The sequence below is a fragment of the Festucalex cinctus genome, chromosome 8 (assembly GCF_051991245.1).
Source record: "Festucalex cinctus isolate MCC-2025b chromosome 8, RoL_Fcin_1.0, whole genome shotgun sequence".
NCBI classification, from domain to species: domain Eukaryota; kingdom Metazoa; phylum Chordata; class Actinopteri; order Syngnathiformes; family Syngnathidae; genus Festucalex; species Festucalex cinctus.
In genome coordinates this window covers 20,511,890-20,529,426 of record NC_135418.1, presented here as the reverse complement: position 1 = coordinate 20,529,426, position 17,537 = coordinate 20,511,890, and the positions used below count along the sequence as shown (strand labels likewise).

The 17,537-nt window shown below is 41.2% G+C and overlaps 5 protein-coding genes across 6 annotated transcripts; 2 read left to right on the top strand and 3 right to left on the bottom strand.

Annotated features, from left to right (window-relative positions):
- Positions 1 to 499: 499 nt before the first annotated feature.
- Positions 500 to 1,379, bottom strand: c8h1orf74 (chromosome 8 C1orf74 homolog). Its single transcript, XM_077529689.1, has one exon. It carries the CDS (start codon positions 1,377 to 1,379, stop codon positions 546 to 548), a length of 834 nt encoding a protein of 277 aa, XP_077385815.1. The 3' UTR covers positions 500 to 545.
- Positions 1,283 to 2,743, bottom strand: tomm6 (translocase of outer mitochondrial membrane 6 homolog (yeast)). Its single transcript, XM_077529694.1, has 3 exons — positions 2,323 to 2,743; positions 1,648 to 1,765; positions 1,283 to 1,569 (listed from the first exon to the last, which is right to left on the bottom strand). The coding sequence occupies exons 1-2, from the start codon at positions 2,424 to 2,426 to the stop codon at positions 1,669 to 1,671; spliced, it is 201 nt and encodes a 66-aa protein (XP_077385820.1). The 5' UTR covers positions 2,427 to 2,743; the 3' UTR covers positions 1,283 to 1,569; positions 1,648 to 1,668.
- Positions 2,469 to 3,908, top strand: uqcc2 (ubiquinol-cytochrome c reductase complex assembly factor 2). Its single transcript, XM_077529693.1, has 4 exons — positions 2,469 to 2,709; positions 3,267 to 3,341; positions 3,592 to 3,658; positions 3,736 to 3,908. The coding sequence occupies exons 1-4, from the start codon at positions 2,572 to 2,574 to the stop codon at positions 3,840 to 3,842; spliced, it is 387 nt and encodes a 128-aa protein (XP_077385819.1). The 5' UTR covers positions 2,469 to 2,571; the 3' UTR covers positions 3,843 to 3,908.
- A 150-nt stretch (positions 3,909 to 4,058) lies between these two features.
- On the bottom strand, positions 4,059 to 6,338 carry tspo (translocator protein). Its single transcript, XM_077529691.1, has 4 exons — positions 6,143 to 6,338; positions 5,385 to 5,558; positions 4,888 to 5,026; positions 4,059 to 4,812 (listed from the first exon to the last, which is right to left on the bottom strand). The coding sequence occupies exons 2-4, from the start codon at positions 5,555 to 5,557 to the stop codon at positions 4,639 to 4,641; spliced, it is 486 nt and encodes a 161-aa protein (XP_077385817.1). The 5' UTR covers position 5,558; positions 6,143 to 6,338; the 3' UTR covers positions 4,059 to 4,638.
- Positions 6,339 to 7,863: 1,525 nt separating this feature from the next.
- Positions 7,864 to 16,381, top strand: frs3 (fibroblast growth factor receptor substrate 3). 2 transcript variants are annotated; one of them, XM_077529522.1, is made up of 7 exons: positions 7,864 to 8,263; positions 10,477 to 10,605; positions 10,681 to 10,769; positions 12,525 to 12,711; positions 12,915 to 13,076; positions 14,634 to 14,755; positions 14,824 to 16,381. In XM_077529522.1, exons 3-7 carry the CDS (start codon positions 10,704 to 10,706, stop codon positions 16,096 to 16,098), a joined length of 1,812 nt encoding a protein of 603 aa, XP_077385648.1. In that variant the 5' UTR covers positions 7,864 to 8,263; positions 10,477 to 10,605; positions 10,681 to 10,703; the 3' UTR covers positions 16,099 to 16,381. The 2 variants fall into 2 exon arrangements, with proteins under 2 accessions (XP_077385648.1, XP_077385649.1); XM_077529523.1 differs by lacking the exon at positions 7,864 to 8,263 and adding an exon at positions 8,649 to 8,699.
- Positions 16,382 to 17,537: the final 1,156 nt, after the last annotated feature.

Here is a 17,537-nt window from a genome sequence, read left to right as displayed (position 1 = left end):
AACATTTTTTTAAATAAGAATTCGGAGGGTTTAAAAATATATATTAATCCTCAAATGCATTTCAGTGGGTGTCAAATTATATGGACATTTTCAGATTTTGTGGGCCACACCACTCCCTATCCCCTATAAAACCTTTTTTTTTTTTTTATGAATGCTTAGGACTACTATACCAGTAACAATGCTACTGTATTTTAACATTGCCATTATAAGTACTGGGTTATGTTTTTTTTTTTTTTTTTTTTAAAGATCACGATTCAGTAGATCAAATTTGAATTGTGGGGGGGGAAAAAAGCAAATTTGTCTTCAAAAGTTGTATTGTACTTATTTCCTGCAAAAATAATTATTTGACACATAAAAATGTACTTATAACTCAACTCTGGCCAAGGTATAAGTCATCTTCATCTAGCTTGTCCTCATCTAAAGTTCACTCAACTGTTTTGTAATGATTATGTCCAATTTGCAAATCAAGTCATGCTGTGTTAATAAACGGGAAGAAAAAGCTTGTTTAAAGTTTAATGGGGTCGAGAACACAAGATCACTTAGAGTCACAGACAGACTGACGGCAGAGTGACTGCAGACTGACAAACGGTGAGCTCTTTGAGGATATTTTGCTGCTGGAATCTCTCTTGAAGGCCAAGCTTCCACTCCTCCAGGCTGGGCAGCGTCTCATTCTGTAGGACGGCCGGGATACTGAATGAGTACAGGCAACATTTATGGTCGATGTCACCTGCTGGCCATGTTGCAGATGCCGTGGTCACCGTCAAGGGGGTCATAGCGAGGCAGTTTTCAAAGCTCTCGGTCTGGTCAAACCAGTAGATGGCGGGGTAACCCAGTAACAGTCCGAAGACGGCGCTCAGGTTCCATTCATCTGAACCCTCTGCCACATAAATGCCTTTGTCAACATCCTTTGCTGCATCCAAGCCGCTTAGAAGAAAAAGGAGATCTTGTGCGATGCTCTTTAGTCCTGCCCTGACTGGCTCCATGATGGCGGGCTTCTCCAGTGAGTGGCGGACATCGATAACCGCCGGCCCGCTATTGTGAAGCATCTTCTCTAGATTGGACCGTGTCGCACCAGGGTTAAGAATGAGGCTGTTACCGTTCAAGTCCAAGGTGACAAGGGAGTCCGACACAAGGTGGGACGACTGACACCAGCGCAAATACCGATGCACCTGCTCTGCGCTGGCGCTGTTGGCGTCATACAGAAGAGTGGGTTTCAAAGCCAAATCAACAGCTGAGAGCTGGGCAGCCACATCCAGACTCTGAGGGATGGAGAGAGACTTCCTTCCAGTGGACAAACATTTAAGAGATGCAGCAACAAAGAGCTCCCGAGCGTGCATAGCTTGACAAATCGGATGCAATTTAAATATGGTACGCTTCATACACAGTGGAGGTACTTTACAATCTAAACAATAGCAGACTCAATGTTCTCAAGCCTGTACGGGATTTAAAAAAAAAATAATAATAAATCAGCAAAAATAAAAAAATGAACTATTAAAGATACGTTTCAAACTAGGATAACAAAACATTTTTCTTTACATCCTTTGTTTCTTCTTTTGTAGTCCAAGACACCTAAAAACATGTGATTACGGAATATTAATATCAATAACTTAATTTAGCAAATGTCAAATTGAGTGTAATGAATCTCACCATGTCCAGGATGTGACAGGGTTACGTGACAGGCTGAGGGGCCATAAAGTCAAAATCTGACAGATTTCTGGCAACCCAAACACCGGCTGCAAACAACCCCAAGTTGACCAGAAGATTCCTGAAAGCAAAAATTTAAACCATGGCACTAAATCACTCAACGTTATTTACAGAGGCTTTGTAATTCGATTGTTACCAATTAAAATATTGATTTTGTATAAGTCTAGTCGGAGTCACTAGTACTTCTTGATTAAAGAAAAGAAAACATATGTTTAGGACATCCGTAAATGTACAAAGCACAGAGCGTCAATAGCAATAATGAATGAATAACTGAAAGGCAACAGGTAAGTCATATTAAACGACAATTTAACAACATAATTAACAACAATCATTGCTCATCTATGCCAGCGACTTAGTGACAGGCAGATAAATTAAATGCTCTTCTAGTAGAAGGCATCTCTGTACAAGGTCAAAATCCAGATAAAAAAAATCGATTATATTCATTTCCATTGGTGGTTACCATAATGGTTTTTAGATGACATAAAAAACAAAAACAAAACCGTACCACTGGGGCACCCTCCCGGCAAGGACAAACCTCTGGTGACGAGATGCTAATGCTAGTAAGAAAATGCTAACAGACACATGGTTTTAAAACAGCCTCACGCTATTGTAACTCACCTCCTGAAATCATTTCTGTCTGTTGCAAATTTACATGCCGAACTTATCCAATCTGTCATGCTCGACGACCCAGACGAGCTCTTTTTGCCGCCTACTCCGCTCATGATGCTAATAGCTGCACCCGGTTAAACTAGCTTTGCAACGAGGCTGGACACACCGGAAGTAACACTGTTAGCAGCTCACTACGGCGAGCGACGAGGCTCTAATAGGTCCTTTCACGTTGTTATTTAATCGCGCGTCCGCGTGACGATGTCCGCCACACGTTATCGTCGCTTCCTCAAGCTGTGCGAGGAATGGCCCCGCGACGAGAACAAGAAAAGTCGAGATTTGGGAACGTTTCTCCGGCAGCGAGTGGCAGCTGCGTTCCGCGAGGGCGAAAACACACAGGTAGGTAAACCTCGGCGCTGCTACATAGCACGAAGCTAAAGCTATCTTGGAAACATTGAGCGGCCGGTCGACCTTGCTTGCCCTTATCTTCAATTAATTGTTTTAATGTATTTACGATGACTGTTATTAATTCTGTTTCTATATAGCCTATAACGCATGTAGCATCATTGCTGTAATGATTGTTTAAATTTTGCCTCCCCTATATAAATTATGACGTTAATTTTTTTAATGACTGTTACTGGTTAAAATAATAGCGACGTAATCTTCAGAGTAGCAGTACTACAGTGTTTCTCCCACCCTGAACAAGTATTTTGTTATTAGAGATAAACAGATCTTTTGTAAAGTTTTGTATTCCTCCTTACCATAAGTGTAAAGGTTAAAATAAAGCTGAAGTAATGGTCAAATTTACAAGATAATTTAGTTTAAGCTCTTGTAAATTTATATTTTACTGTCAGAAATAAATAAACATAGTTCCCTGTTGAGAATTGAAAGGACATTTTGATTTCTTGCAGATACTGTATATTGTGGCTTCATGTGTTTTGTTTGTCTGTTTCTAGATCGCAGACACAGAGAAGTGTGATCAGACTTACGAAAGTCTGGCAAGAATTAATGCAAACACGTACAAACAACGAGTAAGTAAATGTGGTGTCAAAAATGGACTTTTCTCAGCTTGTTTGCTATTACTATCGTGGAATACTTACAACTGCGCTGCAACATTTATGCTGCTTAATCGGTAAACAAATGTTGGTACAATTTTCAACTGTTTTCAGGGATGTACAGCTTCAGAGGCTCCTCTGTAAATTATGATCATTAAACCTTTTTAAGAATGAGATGTCAATGAAATTGTCAAAAATCCTAAAAATTTTGTTTGTTTGCTCTTAGTTTCCTCGCATGAGAGATACGAGCTTCACTGGAGTCACAGCAGAAGAGTGTAAATTAATATTGTCAGGTAAGGACACAATAGTCGTCATTACCTTCTCACTTGAGTCTCACATCAATATATATATTTTTTTTTCATTTTTTCAGCTGGGCAGCAGTCAGATGATGAAAAGAAGAGTTTGTGGAAAACGTTAACAGAGAGATTTTCCTCCAAGTCACCAGAGGACATTCCAGAGAAAGCTCCTGAAAAATAACATTTTATGCATTTATTTTGTTAATTCATATGGAAATAAAGATTATCGTTATATTTACTATTCTTATTTACATTTGAAGTCAATCATAATTGTTAATCCATTGATTTCATAATGTACTGTTTTACAAAATAACTCAAATAAATAGCACACATTTGAATTTTGGGGGGCATACCGTAATTCCAAAAGTTTTGATGCAAACAGCATTGGTAGGTATAATTGTAAGACATTTTTCACAACTGTTTATTTGCACGACAATCATGAATAAATTTATTCTTCGTTGATGCAGAGATGGCACTGTTCATACAAAAGCAAATATGTATTACTTTTTTTTTTTTTAAACACACACGAAAAATTAACTTGACCCATATTGCATTTCAGCACAGTCTTTGATATCTGCTCAGTATTTGGAAGAATTTATGAGAGGCTCCAAATTCCAATGAATGTGATTAACTAAGCATTGTCATACAAGAAAATGGAAATTGGAAAATGAAGCTAAATATTGTGCTGCAGAAAACTGTAAAAAGCCTGCTGGTTGGTTTAAAAAAAAAAAAAAAAAAAAAATCACAAGTGTCTTTCTGAGCATGTGCAAACGGTCATTTGTCAACAAACCAGTCAAGTGATCTAATCAATCCTATCAATTAGGGCTCAGAAACCAAAAGCTTAGTAAAAACAAAAACAAAAAAAAGTACTTAATGGAAAACAATGATTTTTAAAGGCCCCTGGACGGATATATTCACATTGACTTATGAAATGCTGATGCTGTTTGCTCGAGGCTCACATAAACATCTCCCGCCTTCTACTCTTCTTTTTTCTCGGGGTTGTCTCTCCATATGCGGTAGCTGAGCGAGGTGGCCAGACACAACCAGGCCAAGTAGGGTGCCATGAGCCACGTGGCTGGTCGGCTGATGGGATACCAGGACCACATGGTGGCCCCAACGGTCCCAGTTAGAAGCACAATCTCCATGAAGGCCTAATATCAGTTTAGTTGTATGAGGTTAGACACCACAACATAATAATTATAATCATATGGGCATGTTGAGATTACCAGTTTGAGTTTATGTGCGCCAAAGAAGATGGGCGTCCAGGCCCAGTTGAGTGCCAGCTGCATCCCGTAGAGTCCAAGTGGCACCACCGCGTCCTCAGTGAAACCTCCAAGTTCTTTCCACACCAGATAGGAGCCGTACCTGCGGGGCGGAAAAAAACATATATATGAAACTGTTACTTTGGCGTCATTTTGGTACCCAGGAGCTATGTGGACGTTAATTTGAGGAGCTTCAATTAGACAAAAGTTGTACTTTGCTGCCATCTTGTGGCATTTTTGGAACACAACAAAAATTGGCAGGACAGTTTACAGTGACCTTGCCTATCTACCACGAATAGTAAGATAAGTCTACTGTTTACAGTGTGAAAATATTATTTTGGTGAAAAGAACATTGCAGGGGAACATTTGTGACCTCCACTTAGGAAAAAACTGGAATGTTGATGAACATACAAACTCCTCACTGGAAGGCCTATACAGAGATGCTTGCAAGCGACCCTCACCCCATTCCTGTATACAGACAGGTCCACACCACGGGGAACGCTGCATTCGGGGGTCTCCACGATGGTTTCTGCAGGGTGAGGTACCAGGTCTTCACCTCTTTTCGGGTGACGTAACCGCCATAGAGCCCTCCAAGGTGTGGCAGGGCAGTCAAACCAACCATGGGCAGCCACATTCTTAAAAAAATAAAATCAAAATACATAATAGGAAAGCATATATTTTTTTTAAATTCAGTACCGTATCTATATCTCATATATTTAAGTGGAAAATGAGTCTTGAGATGAATGCTGCTCTCTGCTGGACAACACAAGAAAACTACCCTAGATTACACATGCAGGTGATCCTCCGTTTACGATGGATTTTGAATCCTACGCTACGGCGGTGACGTTACCTGAAACAATCCCGTGAAATTAAAAAAAATAATAAAAGGGGGGGAAAAAAAACAACTGTAATCAGGTTAGAGGAAACATCGTTACTGAGGTGCATCCGTGAAAAATAATTTAAACTATTATGCTGATATGCCAGACAGGAATGGCACCTGTGCAATACAGCCTGTTGCATTTCACGAAAACAATGCTAAATAACTCATGTTAAAAGCGCTGCTGCAGCACAATTGTGCATTATGCAAACTAATTGCCTTACATAAACTGCACACACACACACTTTCTTTTTGTTTGTCCCCCCCCCAATGCATTCTTCCGTCCTTGTGAGTCAAGGTTCATTTGGTAACAGGCAAAGTTTGAAGGCAGGCTTCTCTTACCTCTCTCGCCCTTGTGTTGTTGGTCTTTTGCAAATCGTTACGTCCAGTTGCTTAATGAATTACACGCACCACAGGTTTGTTCGCGTCAGGCTGTTAGTCTTGTGATATAAATGTCTTAAATGGGCAGGGCAGCCTTATCTCAACTGTCTCCCAGTCACTCCCTAGCTAGCGTGTTCACAAAGATTGAACACTCACGCCAAGAAATATTGGCACTCTGCTTCCGGTTTGGTCATTTTGTCATTCACGCCTCAGATAGCAAAGATGAGTAAAACGGTCAAGACTGTTCACCCTGGTTCTAGTTGGCAGCTGCTATATGCAGTATATTAGTCTTTTCATCATATTTCCAAAAAATACTGTATATTACTTTACTTCTGAGTTTGAGTTTTTGAAACCACACATCGAGAATTTCCGTTGATTGGGTACATGATTATCATACTGACAAAAAAACCTTTATTTTCGGCTAATACATGTAAGAAGTCAATTAGACCATATTACCGCGAATACATTAAAATCATGCAACAAAAGGAACATCTGATTTATCTGTTTCATTATCATTTTTTTGTGTTGTATGTCTATGCACTATACTGCCCCCTATTGGCCAAGACGCGCACCCCAGAAGCAGCAGCGCAATGCTCATCATTGAATTAATTTGTCACGATTTTTAATTACTTACATTCTACCAAAATATGTGATTACTCTGTGTACTTACAGTATTGAGTAGCCTACTATTTAATTAAAAAAAACCTTAGGGGCGTGGACACAGAACAAATTCAATTTGAAAGTCAAGCAACCTTTATTGGCTTAATAAGAAAAATTGAGAAACACTGAACCACATAATCTTGAAATGGGACTCCTTTTTAAAAGTCATTTTTTTGCACTGAATGGTGAAACCAGTGATTCTCAAAGTACGCAGGCTCCCTCTAGTGGTATGTTATATTCACTGCCTACTGCCTAAATACAGTCCAATTTAATTGGTTTCAATATATTGTGAATGTAATTTTTATTATATATATTTTTTGTTTACTTGTTTTTATTATGGCACTTTTTTTTATGTGGAACTTGGTATAAAAGGTTTTCAGACAACTAATTTATCTATTCGAAAATGTCTGCCATAATGTTAAAAATACTCACCTGATTCAGACTTCCTGTAAAATTATTTATTTTTATTATTTTCTCAAACTGCAACTTTATTTTCACCCAAATTTGACATTATGTGGATTTAAAAGTAATAATAATAATAATAATAATAATAATAATAATAATAATAATAATAATAATAATAATAATAATAATAATAATAATACAAAAAGTCTAAGAATTGTTTGTTTTTTTATTTCCTGTAAAATTACAAATTTATTCTGGTCCAATTATTTTTCTTGTAATAATTTTATTCCTATAATTACATATTTTCCTTATATTTTGTCTTTTTAATGTAATATAACTTTTTTAATTACTGTTTTTTCTATTTCTTCTGATATTTTGACTTGAGACTCACATATTTTTGTTTATTGTAAGATTTGAGAAGTATCACAACTTTTTTTCACTACATTTTTTTCTCGTATTATTTTATTTTTTATTTTACTTTTTTCACATAATGTTAAGTTTTTCTCGTAAAATCTTGAATGAAAACCACTTAGGCGATACATGGTGTAAAAAGTTTGAGAACCATGGTTTAAAACGTAGCCAATATGACAAGGACTATTTCCAGCGCGAACAGCGGATGGCGGCTGTCTGCGTGGCCCCTCCTCCCGCCACGCCAGCCGGGCACACCTTTCCGCACCTCCGCGGTCCTCCAGCCTCTTTCACCTTCTTGACGGTTTCCTCAACCTCGTTGTCTGCTTGTCAACTTTGACCCCCCCCCCAGCCGCTCGGCAAATATCACACAGCCCAGCTAGAGGCCCGTGCTGCAGTAGTGGGGGGGCGTCATAAAGAGGGTGGGAATGAGCTAGAGAGCGAGAAAGAGGGGGGCCGCGGGGGGAGGAAAAATAACAACATTATTACGGCTTTCACCGCATCTCGGCTCTACGTCTCCGCGGGCCGAGCTCCACAATCCCGACCGAGCGGACTCCGCCGACACCTGCCTCACCGCGTCGCAAAGAGCAAATCGACGGTGGCAGACATGTGAGTAGCGGAGCGCCGTTTCTCCACTTGGGCGCTGCTAGGTGCTATCGTAGCCTCAACACAGCCGCTCATTGCGCCGTTTTAGCGTCACGGGCGGCGTGCTGTGGGAGCTCGGTGGGGGCTAATTGAGCGAGCTAGTGCTCCCATGGATGCATGGATGGATGTCTAGATGGATGCAGGGAAAATCCCCATTGAGGCTCTGGCTGGGTGACAAGTCTGTTAACGTAGGCTAGCGCGCAGAGATTGAAATGCGTGCGTGCGTATGTGTTCCAGCCACAGTCAGATGTAGAGGCCCGGAGCGCTCACACTGCGACGGGGTGCATGTGTTTTGCTGGCCGGGCCGAGGAGCACATACGACGTGGAGGAGGTGGGGGGGAGTCTGCAGCGTGACCACCAGGACAGATGTGACCGGGCTTGGCTTGATGTTGTCACAGAGGTGCAGCATTGTGTCGCTCGACTGCTCACATAGTGATACACACACAACCTATTGTTATGCACATGAAGTTTGCTTTTTTTTTTTTTTTATAATTGCATGGTGAAGATTATGAGGTTTGAACGCCTACTTCCCGCTAAACTTGATGTCTCAACACGTTTGTAGTCATTTACGTGAGCTGCTGAGTCAATAACTGAGTCAGCCCTTCTTAAGTGGAAGGACTAATGATACAAAAAGAAAGAACAAATGGCAAATTTGTCCCCTCCCGTTTCAAGTAAGTCATATAGGATCATTTACTGACAGAATGACTCTGATTTGGGCTTTCATAATTCCATCAGAGTTGAATGTACACAACAGTGTCCAGCTGACAGCACTGGATGGGAATACCATTGTGATATTTATTGTAGCTGTGGAATACATGTTGGAGCACGCCGCTAATCCCATGTTTAGTATTTTTCCTGTTTTCTCCTTTTCATACAAGTTTGGGTAGGTACACAATTATCCTGTTGTCTAGTTAATTATTAATAACGAAACAAAAATATTTTCGTCAACACACATTTTTCACCGCACTAAAACTAGACTAAAACCCTCATTAATAAAAAATAAAAAATAACTGAGACTAAATCACAATGTATTTTCATCGACTAATGTAGACGAGATGAAAATGTAATGCGCTTAATAAAAACAGGACTAAAATCTATGGACATTTTAGTTCATTAAAACGAGATGAAAGTTATATGATTTCATAAAATTGTTTCCCTGCTAATCTTCCATGTGACACACCCCCTTTCAAATCTGCAGCTAAGTGCAACATGCACAAATACGTAGGACAGACAGGAGGTGGATTCACGGTAAAAGGTTAAAAAAAAAGTTATAGTTTAACGTAACATTAATCCAACAGCTATAACATTCCTATGACTTACTCAAAACATGGAGCCATAGTAGCCACTTTTTGATATACTGTAATTGTGTGTCAAGTTGTTTTTCATCAAACAGATGAGAACATTTTTTATGTGTAATAGTTTTAGATATGAAATGTTTAACATTATCTGCTGACAAAAAATACACAGGGGTAAGATGATTGTCCGTGTCATGACTGGCTCATTCAAGAGTTATGTTTGGGTCATGACCGTGAGGTCAAGTGTCTGTTTTGAACTGATGTAAACCGGCATCTAGTTTCAACTGGTCGTAAGCTATGTGACGTCAGGAGCTATGTGATGTCAAGAATCTTTAATCCCTTTATTTGGTCAACAGCCAATCAGATAATTCCATGTCAGTCCTGTTACCCACATGTTTAGCCACAGCCAATCTGATCGAGTCATTGTTTATAAAAGCTGTCTGAGAACTGATAACTGGGTCAGAAACGAGTCTGGCAGACAATCCTTAATCTCAAACGTGTTGAATTCTTTTTTGTGCAACAACAACAAAAAAAGTCTTCATATTTGTGGGTAAATCTGAAGATCATGACTGTGAATTGTGACGTGAGCAAATGTAGCCAATCAAGAAGCGACCCCACTGGGGAACAAGGAAGTGTGTGTAAATAAAACAAAAAACAAACATGCAGATTACGGCGATAATGACACCTGTCATTAACAGAATTTGAGAACTCATCTGTAACTCAATTTTGCATTTGGGATTTTTTTTCCCCCCTTTAAAAATACTCTCAAGACCACTTCCTGTTGTGTGTCCTCTTCGATGTTGAATCATGTGTTTCTTCTTTGTTCTCAAAAAATGAGTACAATTTTTTTCTCAGTGAACGCTTTCTTCTTTGCGCTTTCAGGGACCAGAACATGAGGCTTGTCATGAAGATGTCCGTCCAACAAAGCAAGTGGCTTGTGACAACGCCAAGGCCCAGCAGAAGATCCTGGGACTGAAGCACGCGTCCCTTCACACCGATGGCCTGGACTGAGTAAGCAAAAGCTTGAGAAACTTGTTGTACGCAGACGGTTATGTCGCTAACGATGCGTGGGTCAACATGTGTCAGGTTTCAGCTGGCCCGCTGAAGCCATGGGGAGCTGTTGGAGCTGCCTGTACAGGGACCCCATCCGAGACAACCATCTTACCAAGTTTAAGGTTATAAATTGTTTATATATTTACAGATGATTCGTATCAGTCATCATTATTAATCACCTTTGAGTAAACAAAATCTTACTCACTTATTGTGATTTTTCACAATAATTAGGAAACAAATATGCGACCCATTCTGGAAAAATGGTCCACATGTCGGAAAGTAGCAAGTCTCGTAATTGTGCAAAATAGAGCAGGAGGTCGATAATGTCCATTTTGAGATTTCTCCAAAAATAGCCAGCTTGAGGTCTCCAATTTCATTTCCCAACAGCACAAAAGTTAAAATTGTAGTAGAAGTGTATGAAAATATGCAATTACAGTATTAGGACAAGTGCATCGTTAGCCAACGGTTGTTAGCCGACTTTAGCTTGCAACGTGTCTCGGAAACCTGCCTCGCATAACCCTCAGTTCCTCGATTTCTCCAAAAATAGCCTCCTTGAGGTCTTCATTTTCATTTCCCAACAGCACAAAAGTTCAAATTGTAGTAGAAGTGTATGAAAATCTGCAATCTTAGGACAAATGCATCGTTAGCTAACACGTTTGTTAGCCAACTTTAGCTAGCAACGTGTCTCGGAAACCTGCCTCGCATAACCCTCAGTTCCTCGATTTCTCCAAAAATAGCCTCCTTGAGGTCTTCATTTTCATTTCCCAACAGCACAAAAGTTCAAATTGTAGTAGAAGTGTATGAAAATCTGCAATCTTAGGACAAATGCATCGTTAGCCAACACGTTTGTTAGCCAACTTTAGCTAGCAACGTGTCTCGGAAACCTGCCTCGGACAACCCTGAGTTCCTCGTGTAACAGGAACACCTCGAACGTCACTTCACAAATGATTGACATAGCAACCAATGAAAGTTGAAATACACGCCATAATGTGACTATTTGGCATGAACGTAAACAGAAGATGCATATTTGGAGTGACATTTTGATTTTCTTTATGTGACCAAACATATCCATAAACATGTCACAGGCCACACCAAATGGCAAATAATCGTTTAACTGACATAACATTATTAAATCAAATTTCCCACTGTGGTAATATGACCTCATTTAAGCAAGAAAATACACAAGGAGCATCAATAAGAGGCTGACTTCATCTCCTGAGAGGTCAAACTTTCAAAACATTTAAAAGGGTTCAAATCTCGGACGATGATGGCCTTGCCTGCTATTGGAATGTACTTTCCAATGATATTTTAATGGTTCCTGAAAATTTGAGGTTAATAATCTTTTTCCTAAGGCAGTGGTTGCTATGGACATGTGAAAGATGCAATGACCAAAACCTTAAACCCCTTTTTCTCAAAATTAGGGATTTTAACATGCCAACATTAAAATTGCCGTAACTTTGAGATATATTCATATGTTGCATATCATTTTAAAGATAATTAAGTGTAGAATTTGAATATATAAAAATCTCAATTTAGATTTTTTTTTTTTGGTACATGAGGACCCTTTTGCCAGAATCCAACTTTTTCTATAATTCTCTGCCAATGCTCACATTTAAAGTAAGTTTGCTAGCATTCCGAGGAAATCATAATGTCCCATACTTGCTAAACTTTATTTACAAAAGGCCCGCGGGCCACCTAATTTCTTGCAGTTTTAAAGAAAAGGCTATATTATCAATCAATACTCTTACGATCCCCATTCTCACAAATTCTTGCTTTTCGCGACAGTGCTCGCTCCTTATTCCCCAATCAAAGCAGGAGTTCACGATAATCAATTGTGAGTTCACAATATTACATATCTCATATAATGCGATTCCCAGGTCATCAATGTGGACGATGAAGGCAATGAGCTGGGCTCCGGTGTCATGGAGCTCACCCAGACCGAGCTCATTCTTCACACGCGCAAGCGGGACGCCATCAGGTGGCCGTACCTCTGCCTGCGCCGCTACGGCTACGACTCCAACCTGTTTTCCTTCGAGAGCGGGCGGCGTTGTCAGACCGGGCAGGGTGAGTGGCGATCGTTTTCATTTTTTGCAACCATCGGTTCACATCAGGGTGACTGAAAATGACTTTGCTCAGGTAACGACCAATCATGGCTAACTTCTTTTCTGAAACTGAACCGTGATTGGTCGTTTTGTTTGATGGTTTTCCTCAGTGACGGGGGGACTAAGTCGTCCTGTGTAATTGTGCTGTCGTGTTTCCCTTATTAGGAATATTTGCCTTCAAGTGCTCTCGGGCTGAGGAGATCTTCAACTTGCTCCAGGAGCTGATGCAATGCAACAGCATCAACGTGGTGGAGGAGTCCATGATGATGTCCCGCAGCGGCCACACGCCAGAGATGGAGATGTCTCGCGCACCACAGACGCCCAACAGTCAGTCACACACGCACACGCCTTGTCTTTACATGAGTAATTTTGACAGGTCTAATCTCAGCCCCTGTAGCAGATAGAAGCATAATTCCAAAATAATTTTGAGATCTTACACCTGTGGCATTTCACACAGGACTGTCTACAAACATATGTCTTAACCATATATCACTGACGACGACTGCTTTCACTTGAGCAAAGTCTTTGAGTGCGTCGTCTATAAAACTACCATCAGTTATTTCAGAACTTCCGTGACCGTCTGCATCTGCCATGATTGCTCGAAAAAATTCCAGAAAATGAAACGAGACCCACGTCACCCTCACTTGTATATTTTGATGCAGTTCACTGGCTAAGAGACCAACAATTGGTCACAAAAAAATCTGTTATCGTTAACCCCTGAAAGGTAGAAATGTGCAACAGCATTCCCGGGTCTAGTGATGGAAACGTGATAATGCAATCCCAGCCTAAATTGGCTAGAGCAGGAGGGGTCAGCAACCTTTCCTTTCAAGAGTCATTTTAGGCCAAATAAATAACAAAAAAAATCTGTCTGGATCCGCAAAACATTTGAACATTGTGGTGAAGGAAAAAGTGTGTTAGTGTTAGTCTAATGTACTGAGGGCCGACGAGTTAATTAGAGCTGCACCAAAACAGAAGAATATGCAGCATCCAATACTTTTGAGATTTATTTTCTTACATTTTGTCTTCAGTTCAATTTCTTTTGGCAGTTTTACGGACATATAATTTATTATTATTTATTTAAAATGTTCATGCTTTGTTTTTCATACTTGGGTGTCTAGAAAAGTGATATATAAATCTGATACATTTTTATTATAATTTTAAACATTTTTTTTTTAGATTTTCTGCCTTTCTGTCAAATTTCTGACACTTGGCAGTTTTATGAACATATGGTAATTTTCTGCCTCTCGTCCTTTTTTTAGACATGTTATGGTTTTTAAAGAACAAAAAGAAAACAATTCTGCCAGTTTTGTTATAAATTTCAGATGTTTTTGGCAATTGTGTGGACATTTTATGGCAATTTTCAGGATTCCTTCTTTTGTTTTTTTGTTTTTTTTTACATTTTATACAGCTACTTTTTAAATGTTTTCATTTCTGCTTTTTTTTTTTTTTTTTTCCCAATTCTCTGACATTTTTGGCAATTTCATGGACATTTTATCCAAGCTTTCTCCTTTTCCTCTTCCTTTTTGGACATTTTATGATCACTTTTTGGACATTTTTTGGTCATTTTTAAAAAACGTATTAATCCCTTTTTTTCTGACAACTTAAATGTGGACATTTTTTGAATATTTTATTATTATTCTTATTCTTATTATTATTAATAATAATAATAATAATAATAATATTATTATTATTATTTTATTGAACCCATTTATTCATTTTAAGAATATTAAAAATAAATAACACATTAAAGGGATTAAAGAGCCACATATGACACATGGGCTAGAGTAAATCATTGTCAAAGCTATTCATACTTTGTAACATCACATGTAACATCTAATTTATAACTATTTAAAAAAAAAAAGTGTCCCATAAATGCGTTTGCAGCTCCAGCCTTCCCCGTGCCGGCTTTTCCCAACGGATACCCTGGTTATCCAATCAGAGGGGATTCCTCCCAGCCTCCCCTTACTGATGATCATGGACACAATCTGATGGCTTTGGAAGACCAGGTTCGACGTACAGTAACAGTCACCTCTCTTACCTGTGTTGACTTCACCTCTGCTTTGTTTCTCACCAGACCCACACTTACGTGAACACTGTCACCATGGAGGGGGATCTCGCCATGCGCCACTGTGTGCACTCCTTACCCGAGGTGCGTCCCAGCACTTTCGCCGAGACGACACGAGTCGGCGGCCAAGGGAACGCGCCGTCGAACCTGCGGTGCTGCCCCCTGGAGGAGCGCCAAGATCCCCAGGTGTTCCTCCAGCCCTCGTCGCAGGAGGTCAAGTTCATGCTGGGCCCCACTCCCGCCCAGCGCCATCTCCTGCAAAGGGAGCGCGAGAGGGAGCGGCTGGCTCACGGCCTTCAGCCAGCAGAGGGCGCCCCAGGCTCGGAGACGGACGGGGACGAGCCCGCTGTGCACGTGTGCAACTCCCTCCCCTACCACCATTTCCATCACCACCCGTGCCACGGGCACCCGGACAGCTGCCGGGGCGGCGAGCTCACCTACGAGAACATCAACGGGCTGAGGAGCGGTCGCAAGCAGCGGCTGAGTCCCAGCAGCGTGTCCCAGTCGGTGGGCTCCAGCAGCAGCAGCAGCACCACCACCGGCGGCGGCGGCGGCGACAGTCACCCCCACGCCCTCTTGCACCCGAACGGCCCGTCCTCGCTCCCGCCGCAGGGCTACGGCTGCGAGAGGCCCGCCGGCGGGGGCCACCGCCGCACGGCCCTACTCAACTACGAGAACCTACCCTCGCTCCCCCCCGTGTGGGAGTACAGCGCCCTGCAGCGCGACGACGAGCAGGAAGACGACGACGACGACGATGATGACGACGACGAGTACGAAGAGGAGGAGGAAGACTTCGACGAGGACGAGTTCTCGGAAGGCCCCGAGGCCGCCAACGGGTACCACCCGGACGGGCGGGGCCTCCACCGCGACGCCCTGCAGAACTACGTCAACACCGAGCAGGTGCCGCCGCCCCGGATGCAACACAGCTGCCCCCCGCATCCCCGACCGTGCCAGCCCGACAGAGGGGGGCGCATATTTAACTTTGACTTCCGCAGGCGCTCCAGGTCAGGGGTCGGAGTGTGCGACCACGGGCACGCCCCTCCGTTGCGGCAGCTCAACTACATCCAGGTGGACCTTGAGGACGAAGCTATGGGCGGGGGCGGGCAGCCGCACCAGCGCCTGCCGCCCCAAAGTTGCGGCCCGCCGGCGCCCCGTCGCAGCGAATGCTACGCCGTCATCGACCTGAAGAAAACGGCGGCCATGTCCAACCTGCAAAAAGCTCTGCCCAGGGATGACGGCACTTCCAGAAAGACTCGCCACAACAGCACAGACCTGCCTCTGTAAAGCATCCACGACGAGCAGACATGAAAGGCTCATCCTCATTTTAGCACACCGGAAACCCTTCACTTGTCATCCGTCCATTTCCACTGCGGAGCTAAGACGGTACAGGTACCAGATTAGTATGAAGGACCAAAACTGACAAAATTAAAAGTCAATAAATACATGACTACAAAAATAAACGAATAAAAGTGAAAATGGATATAAAAAATAAAATTAAAGATTTAAATACAAAAAATAAATAGAAATGGAAATTAGAAAAATAAAATAAAATAAATAAATATATATATATATATATATATATATATATATATATATTTCATTTTTTGTATTTAATTTATGAATTATTTGTTTTTATATCCGTTTTTGTTTTCATATTTATTTATTTAGCCATTTATTTTTACCGTAATTTTGGCAGTTTTGGTCCTCCATCGATTAGAACCCTACTGTATCTGTGTGTACGATATGGAACCTCTTCGGGACAATTTTGCCATTTTCTGCTGTTATTTATTAGCTGTGTTGTGACGTTCTCTCCGGAGTTCCACTTTTGGGCGCAAAATACTGTTTGCTTGGTTTCTAACGAGTGAGCATATTGACAACATGCTGAGCAATGAGAACGGAGACATCTGTGCAGTGGAAGCAGCCATTTCCCATTGTGTAGCTTAATTACAATCCCCAAACCGTTTCCCTTCTATTGTTGCGTTCATGTACTTCCCCAGCTAGCACATCCACGTGACAGCTACTCACTTCCCCCCTGAGAGTCCAGACATACTAAGGTGTAGCCTACCATTTATTTTGAAGCCCTTCCTGGCCGTCGTCCGACCCTTGTGGCTGGTTGTTATTTATTCATATATGCCAGTACAGCAGTTTGCACACAATCCTACGGAATTGTATTCTTCGGATTTTAGGGAGAGTTTTCACAATCACAAAAAAAAGGAACTAACTGAGATTGAGATGTTGTTTGAGAATTCAACTAATCTGAAGGGACAAGTAGCACAAGTGAATCCGGTGAACCTCGTCCCTCTCCCGAGCAGCATATCACCCTCCATCGCACCTTCATCCACAGCGTATGACAATGTGCGTTGTGGGGACGCTGTTTATTTTGACATCCACGCCACCTGAGGCACAGATTTCGCATTTATGGGGAAAAAAAAAACTGTATTTCATAGCCAGCATTTGCAGTTCTTTTAAATGTTTGCAGGACGACATCCTCTGTAGCCTCCCAGAGTGGCATTGATCTTATTAGCCTCACCTAAAATGTGCTGATTCTTCACTCTGCCCATCATCAGGTACGAATGGTCTGCGTAAAAGGTAATCAAATCTATCATTTTATACTGCTAATCACTGTTATACACAAGTTTAGTGAGATATTTATTTATTTCGTTATTTATTCCTTCTCTTGTTTAATCAAGTGTATTATTATTGTTTTGTGATAACCAGCATTT